Source organism: Nicotiana sylvestris, chromosome 7, assembly GCF_000393655.2.
Source record: "Nicotiana sylvestris chromosome 7, ASM39365v2, whole genome shotgun sequence".
NCBI lineage: Eukaryota > Viridiplantae > Streptophyta > Magnoliopsida > Solanales > Solanaceae > Nicotiana > Nicotiana sylvestris.
This window is the reverse complement of record NC_091063.1, coordinates 174,056,038-174,063,971: the sequence shown is the minus strand read 5'-3', so window position 1 is coordinate 174,063,971 and position 7,934 is coordinate 174,056,038. Positions and strand designations below refer to the sequence as shown.

The 7,934-nt window shown below is 34.6% G+C and overlaps 1 protein-coding gene across 1 annotated transcript; it reads right to left on the bottom strand.

Annotated features, from left to right (window-relative positions):
- Positions 1-2,297: 2,297 nt before the first annotated feature.
- Positions 2,298-7,266, bottom strand: LOC104226472 (B3 domain-containing protein At2g36080-like). The gene is made up of 3 exons (XM_009778486.2): positions 6,419-7,266; positions 5,299-5,573; positions 2,298-3,101 (listed from the first exon to the last, which is right to left on the bottom strand). The coding sequence occupies exons 1-3, from the start codon at positions 7,179-7,181 to the stop codon at positions 3,051-3,053; spliced, it is 1,089 nt and encodes a 362-aa protein (XP_009776788.1). The 5' UTR covers positions 7,182-7,266; the 3' UTR covers positions 2,298-3,050.
- Positions 7,267-7,934: the final 668 nt, after the last annotated feature.

Below are 7,934 nucleotides of genomic sequence, written 5' to 3'. Positions count from 1 at the left end.
AAAACCACTCTTATGTGCTAAGTCTTTCAAAGACTTGTATCAATGAGCATAGAATATTTCTCCAAGGTTGTCTTATTTATAGATTATGAGTGGTGCTTTCTCTTAAAGCCAAAACTCACTCAAAATAGGAATAAACCGAATCCAATTCCAAATAGAAATGGAAATCAAAAGAGAATAGGATTAAGCATGGACAACATCGGCATGTGCCCAACAGATATCTATGTCTGCACTTGTAATTCTGGACCCATTTTGTGGGTGTTTTTATTAGGTAATTGTTGGGCGCTTGATTGAAATCTGTCAAAGCACATGGGTCTTCATTTCAGCACATTGAAGTAATAAATTGTAGTAGTTGTATGATCATCGTGGATCCTACATAAGACAGAATCAGGAATTATTCTGTGTTTCTTTAATGCATGTACTGTGATATTGGTCTTATAAATTCTCATGCCCGCTAACCTCAATTATAATTGCACGTTTGGAGACAATATATATATGTTTCATTTGCAGGCAAAAAATGTAAGAAAATACTACAGAAGTATAAGGTTTTGAGGAAGAAAATGCCCCCTCTGTTATTAGATGTAGTATTTACTACTGTAGTTGGTTTTTGATGATTGACTACTTGTTGCAAGAGGAGTCCCTTCAATCTTGTGATAAGCCACCACCTCTAATATATATATATATATACATGTATATCTGGTCACCCTCCCACTTGCAGGAGCACTAAAATATAGCGAGAGTCCTTAGTGAAAGTCAACGGAGGTATCCTTTGTTTCTTGATTCTTAATTAATGGTCGACTGTTTTGACAAAAAGTAATGCTTCTCTTTCTTTTCATCTTTTTGATTGATTTATTCAACTAGTCATAGTGTCAAGTTCCTACCAATTCATTTGTAAATCGTGTTTTGGACCAAAATGAAAACCCCCCTGCAGCCTGCACTATATGGAAAGTGATTGACGTGTTTCCAAAGCTGTATTCATGTTTCATTTGCGGTGCCTTAATTTGTTCCTATAGCCAGTTTATCATGCTTGGTCATTGAACCAAGTTAAACATCTATGGCATACGCCTTAAACTTTAGATAGAGTTCCACATCGGTAAAACACAAAAAGGATATTGGGTATTTAACAAGCCTTAAACTCTAATAACGCATTTTAAATTCGTGAAGGCCTACGCATAGAGCGAACAATATTACTAGCGGATTGTGCTGTTACATCTAATACACTTAGATGGCCTTCACGGTTTTCCAAATAACACAATCTTGCTGCTTATTTGTACTAATAATAATTGCTTACTTGAGTACTACTTTTCCTATTGTGTGTGCCCCTTAACAATTGCAATATGACTTGATAAAGACACCACATGTAACGCGTCAATTTAGAAAATGTGAAACTAGGAAGGTTTGTAACTCAGAAGAAAAAATGTCAATATTAATGGAGTGATGTGATAATTACTAGCCGTCCTGGTTTTACTTGGTATTAGGCTGTAAAACTCAGTTTGGTCGTTTAGCAACAACTCCTCTGGACCTGGCCAGTATTGTTTGTTTGATTTTCCACCCGATGTCCGATACCGATATTGGGGCCCTATTAAATCCGGATTCGCATGGGGAAGTCTCACATTGGGGGGTAAGGCACTTCCTAACAAAGATGACTTTATACCCAAGGCTCAAACTCGAAACCTCTGGTTAAGGACGAACGATTACTTACCACTCCATCACAACCCTTGTTGGTGCCATTTGCAAAAGAGTGACATGGAGGGATATGAGTAATACCATAGGATTTTGCCCCTATCCTTCTCGGCATCATGAGATAGCATATTAGTGACAAATATCAAAATTCATGGGTCCTGAATTCACAACTGCTCGCTAAAGAGCATCTTTACTAATCATTTTTAGCTAGGCTATAGTTAAGTACTTAATAAATTTACTAGCCATCATATAGTTAAAATACTTAAAAATTATTTGAAATTCATATTTGAAAACAAAGAGGCTTACTATCCAACATTCTAACGTTGTGGTGCCAGTGCATAAGAATATGGACAGATGGTTTGATCTAAAAATTGACCCTTGAAAAATTAAAATCTTCCCTTCCAATTTCTTGTGTTTTTCAATTATCTCTAATCTATTTATTACTCTACTTGATAGAGTGTTCATCATTGTGTTCTAAGGAGCAGGTAAATGCAATAGATTCAGTCTTCTTGGACTAAGTGATGAAACATAGGTGAAGTTTGACAGAAAGAGGAAAAGTTTCTCTATTTTTAACGTTTGACTGATAGTGGTGACAAATGAAACTTACAATTCACACATAGGTAAGATTGATGAGTCTTTTCATCAGATTTTCATATGAATCACCAAAACACCAAAAGTACAATGTACATACTACTGTTAAAACAAAAAGAATTCTGCCATAGGATTAGCACCAAAATGTGAAAGAAAAAGCAGTTAAACTGTTAGTTGCCTCTCAAGAGATGGCAAAGAACATTTTCTAAATGACTAATGGGGCTGTGACAGACAGCCATCTTATCAAAAAGAAATCAAGTCCTCCACCCACTACCACTTGGCAAAAAACCATTTTTCTTCATCTTCCTCCTATTATCCTTCATTTTTGGCAAGTGTTATGATTATGATGAGCCCTTGGAAAAATCTTCGGGCAGAATCTTCACAGTACCAACCAAAAACGCTAGAGGAAAAAAAAACAAAAAGCAAAATAATATATGTAATTATATAGATTCTTGAATGCAACCACCCATGTATTATTCTTCCATTTGGTCTTTTGCTGACGTCAGCTATAATCTGGGGGGCCCACCTTCTCCCCTTCAACACCCTGAAGTCTTTTTCAATATTTCATATGGTTCTTTCCATTACCCTTGGACTTGGAATAGGTGTTAAAAGTTTGATATACACTACCTTTTCTAGGGGGGAGAAAGTTGCCAGAAAATCTGGGATTTTTGCCTTTTCTGAATTTTCTTTTCCTATTTTTTATCAAGAACATTTTCCTTTTTTAAAATAATTTTCCAAGTGCCCGTAATAGTCAATCCTGGATGTCAAATCCACAGATCTTATCCCTGGTGATATCTCATCTGGTTGACATCTCTTGAGAAATTCATATCCTGTTACAACCATACAGTATAATTATTAGCAATCCCATCATAGAGGTTTAATTTGAGCATACAAAAAGTAGAAATAAATAAAAAGAATGAAAATAATACTATATATAGTACTCTAACACATTTGAGCATCCCCACAGTGGACCATTTGGTTATTTGTTGGTGATAGAGATAGCTCAGTCATTAATACTTTTTTATTGCTTATCATCAATTTTTTCATACATTGCAAACTTTCATCATTTGAAGAATCAATAATAGGTACTTCAGTTTGTTTCATGTTCAAAGGGTTGGAACCATCATTACTTGACTCTACTAAGCAACATTAAAAGAATACTATATAAATCAAGCTATGCTGTCTTTATCAGATGCAAGACATGTGTTTCATGTTGATCCTAAACAATAACTAATCTCTGGACCTCTAACCGAACCCCTATCTTCTCTCTTTATTCTAAATTAAATACATAAAGTAAACCAAGTCTCTTATTTTGTAGTGAGAAAATTGACAAAAGTGAGATGACTAATATTAGTAATACAAAAAAGAATTAATAACAAATTGTCACTTTCTAAACTCAAAAAAAATTTGGATATTATATTGAACTAGACTAAGCATTATCTTTGGGAACTTTTCAAGAATAATTCAATCAGATGAAGTTTGATATTTTGCTTTTTATTTTTGCCAAAACAGATATAATTTTGTGTTTAAACTTAATTTTACTAGCTAGGTATGAAAGTTAGGGTCCCAAAGTTTTCAACCCTAGAAAGAGGGGTGGAAAAGGAATAGTGTTGAGATTCAATCAATCACATAAAAGTTGAGTGTATTGTCACTTTCCAAGCTAAAATGGTCCATAGCAAAGTAGCTTAAGTCTTTGATATGTTTGGTATTTTTTCAAGATATTCTTGAGGGGCAAAGAGGTTGGTTTGGTTGTAAAGTAGTGGTAGATTCTGGTGGTGACTAGCAAAGTTGACTATATAACATGTTGTGTTTAATTAATTTACTAAAGGTGGCTAGCCCAAAGCCTATTCATTTTGACCCTCTTTTCTATTTGAACTAAATAAATATCTTTAGGTTCATTGTAGTTTGCTAGCTTTCAACTTTTTAAAATTGCAACTATAGGAGTCTGGACCACATACAAACCCATCCAACAAATAAAAAAGTAAAATCAAAAAGGAAAACAAAGTAGGTCACATGAAATGGTTGACATGATAACATACTATATTTATTGAAAGACATGCCACTCTTAGCCATCATTTTATAAAATGACTTCCCAGGTATTCTCCTTTCACACGACTCAACAGGTGTAAAAAGAAAAAGAAATATTTGGAAACTAGGGAAGGAAGAAAAAAGGTAAAGAAAGAAAACAAAATTTTACCCCAAAAACTTTTACTTTCATTTTTTCTTTTTAGATTTTTACCCTCCCTAAATCGCTAGAAAATATTGAATTCAACTTATTCTTTATTTTTAGTGATTCTTTTTATAAACTTTTGGCCCTAAGATCTTTTTCCCCAGCATATATACTAGCCCATTGACACATAACTTTCCTTACTGATAATATTCTTTTTGAAAATGACACTGTTGAAGGTAGTTCACATTCATACATAGCTTGTTCTTTTAACCATTCGATACGCTAATAAATTTCTAAGTAAAGTTTTCATAAAATAAAATAACAGAGGATAAAATCTTTGTTATCCACCCAACAATTCAGTCTACATATGTCATTACTGATTTTTTTTTGGGGGGGGGGGGGGTGTCTTCAGAGATAATTTAGTTGAGAAAGCGGTTAACTTGTTGAGCAAAACAAAGCAAACTAGGGTAGTTAACACAAGTTCCAAAAATGCTTACATGTTGTTTTCAACTATAGCAAATTTGATTTTGCTTCCAGAAAAGAACATTACTTGTTCAACTAGACTACTTAATTACTAAAAGCATAAGATTTTGTTGTTTTCCTTGACCTTTACTATGACCTTTTCTGGCGTAACTAATCCACTTGTTAGGCAGATAGTAGTATTTTTTAGAATTAAATATAAACTAGCTAGGGTAACTGTAGAGATTGTATCTATCTGTCTCAGTAAAGGAAACAGGGAAATCATAGTGGGAAATTGGGACTAGTCACGTCTTTAACCATATTCTTAGTCTAAAAAAAAAAAGGAAAGTTAGAAGAAAAAAAACCTTTTATTGATATTGATAAAATAAAGAGTGTACCATGTGATTGTGATTGATATTATTATAGGAAGAGGCAGCAACATGAGGCTTTGAGTGCTGAAATTGGTATTGGTAATAGTGTTGGCTGGCTTGACCCTGTCCCGGACCTTGGTGGTGGTGGCTAGACGTGGAAGAGCCACCGCCATCTGGGGTTGATGGTGGCTCCGACCACGACGGCTCGTCGGCCTCGCAGTCCAAGTTAACCCCAAACAACCTCACTTGTCTTCTTGTGTTGTTCACACTTGTTGTTGTTTGGTTCTGCAATACTCCTCTTCCTATATGTCACACACCAAATAAATAAACACTTTACGAAAAGCTCTTTATATCTTTTTAATGTGAATAACATGCCTGCAACCTACTAGCTACTACTTTATAAAATGCAAGGTTCAGGACCATTTGTATCTCTCTTTCTTCAATTCAATTTTCCAAGGCGTGAGAATATTAAAATTCAATACTGGACCCAATTGTTCATTACTTATATATATATATATATATATATATATATATATATATATATATATCAAAAGGAAAAAATGTAGGCATTTTCAAGAATCTCTAAACACATAGTAAAAGACATAATAACAGTATTTGTTTATATATGCAGGTAGCTAGCTAGCTAGCAGCCAGTGCCATTTGTTATAATATACTACTAGTAATGTCATCATCTTTGTTAGAAACCTACAAAACAAACTTTCTGCAATGTGACAAAATATACAACTCTTTTGCTACATGGCCACCAAAAAATGAAGAGAGAGGGAGAGAGAGAAAAAGAGATTCTCTCTAATACCACCGTTAAGTTGAATTTGTTACATTAAAAAAATATCAAAGTTGCTGCAATTTTCATTTTTGGCTACGGCACTCAATAATTTGAGTTTGCCATTTATCATAAAAATGATAACATCAAATATAAAATTATCTCCCGTGTCTGTGGAAAATGTACTAGTTAATCTTCACAGAAATCGACAAAGAGGGGAAATTGAAGATAGTTACTTATCTATACAAACATAACTAAAATATGTTCATATTAAATTAGTAATTGAGAAAAAACAAAAAAAGAAGATAGGGTTTGTATATATGCAAAATATATATATATATAAATAGCGTGTGAAGAAAATGATACCTGCATGAAGACAGTCAGGTTGGTATGGAAGAGCTGCCCCTGGATAAGGATGCCCACCTGACCCTCCATAGTATACCTGGGCCCACCCACCACCTCCCACCATCCCTGGCGGAGCAACCACCGCACTGCTCTCTTGCACGGAGGCAGAGACGGCGGTATTCCTCCTCCTCCACCCAATAAATAAGCGGTCACCGTCAAACCGGTGGCGCTCAAACAAAACAATATCACCGGCGTCAAGTCTTTTTTCCTTCACAAAACGACTCCAACCTTTAGTCAAAACATAACTTTGGCTACTGTTCCAGTAAGAATATCGAAATCGCCATGATTTTCCTGACTCGTCCTCAAAGCCCAGTAACAACCCCTTTTCGGTACCCGACTCATTACTATTATTATTGTTATTTCCGCTGAGGGGAAAATACTTCTCAGCATGTTGTTTTGGGATGACAAGCCTGTTAAGCTTTCCGACATCACTTGGTGTTAGTGGTTTCTCGAACAAATGTTCTTTTGGGATTTCTTCTTCTCGTTGTTCAATGTTCTGGTCTTTATCTTCAGTGATTTGTTCCTCGAGTTCCTCGTCCTCTTCGTTACTGCTCATGTTGTTAAGGTTGAAGCCAAACATGGGTGGGGTGGGTGGGTGGTGGTGGTAGAATAGAGACGGGGATGAGGTTTTCTTGGATGAAGAGTCCATCATCATATATTGTTGCTGTTTAGTCCACCACACTGTTTCTGGAAGTTCTGAAGAAGAAATATGGTTTATGGACATCTCTTTCTAGAGAGAGAGAGAGAAATCAGTAGTAGCTTGTTTTAAAGATTTTTGCAAGTGATGTAGAAACATAGTAGAAAAGGTGGGTATTTAAGGGAAGGGGTAAGGGGCAGGTATACCTATGGGAACTATTTGAAGTGGCGAGAAATTTGAGAGAGAGAAGATAGAGATGTAAGTACGAGACGAGAGTACTTTACTTTAAGGTATTTGCGTGATGAGAAAAATCAATCATTATATTCAGTGCAATTTCCTATGTAGCTAGCAAGTACCGGCGAGGCATCGTTAGGCTGTCTTGTTTATAAAAATCACTATTTCTCCTGTTTATAAAAATTAATAAAGCATAATGCTACTACTAATCTTTTGCATAGTAAAATTCATTGTGATTGCCGACCATCTTATAATAAGATATCCACGTAAATGATGGAAGTAATATTTGTTTTAGAGTTTGTAAAACTACGAGCTTTACAAAATTACTTTCTTTGAACTAATTTTGCAAAATAAAAAATACACTTGCTCTCTTTATCTCATTTTGTGTGATATTATTTTCTTTTTAGTTTATTAAAAGAAATAGATGCACTCTAATTTTAAAAATAATTTTATTTTAAACTTCATATTAGAGCCACATAAATATTTATGATTTATTTTAAATCATAAATTTCAAAATTCTTATTTTTTTCTTAAATTCCGTGCATATTTAAATTTTGCCGCATACTCCCTCCGTTCATTTTTACTTATCCACAATGAACTTTGCAC

Excerpts from the sequence above, each read along its gene's own strand:
- LOC104226472 (XM_009778486.2), bottom strand. The coding sequence starts at position 7,181 with ATGTCCATAAACCATATTTCTTCTTCAGAACTTCCAGAAACAGTGTGG. Across the intron at positions 5,574-6,418 it reads ACCTGACTGTCTTCATGCAG|GAAGAGGAGTATTGCAGAAC; the intron begins GTATCATTTTCT and ends TGTGACATATAG. Across the intron at positions 3,102-5,298 it reads ATATCAATCACAATCACATG|GATATGAATTTCTCAAGAGA; the intron begins GTACACTCTTTA and ends TGGTTGTAACAG.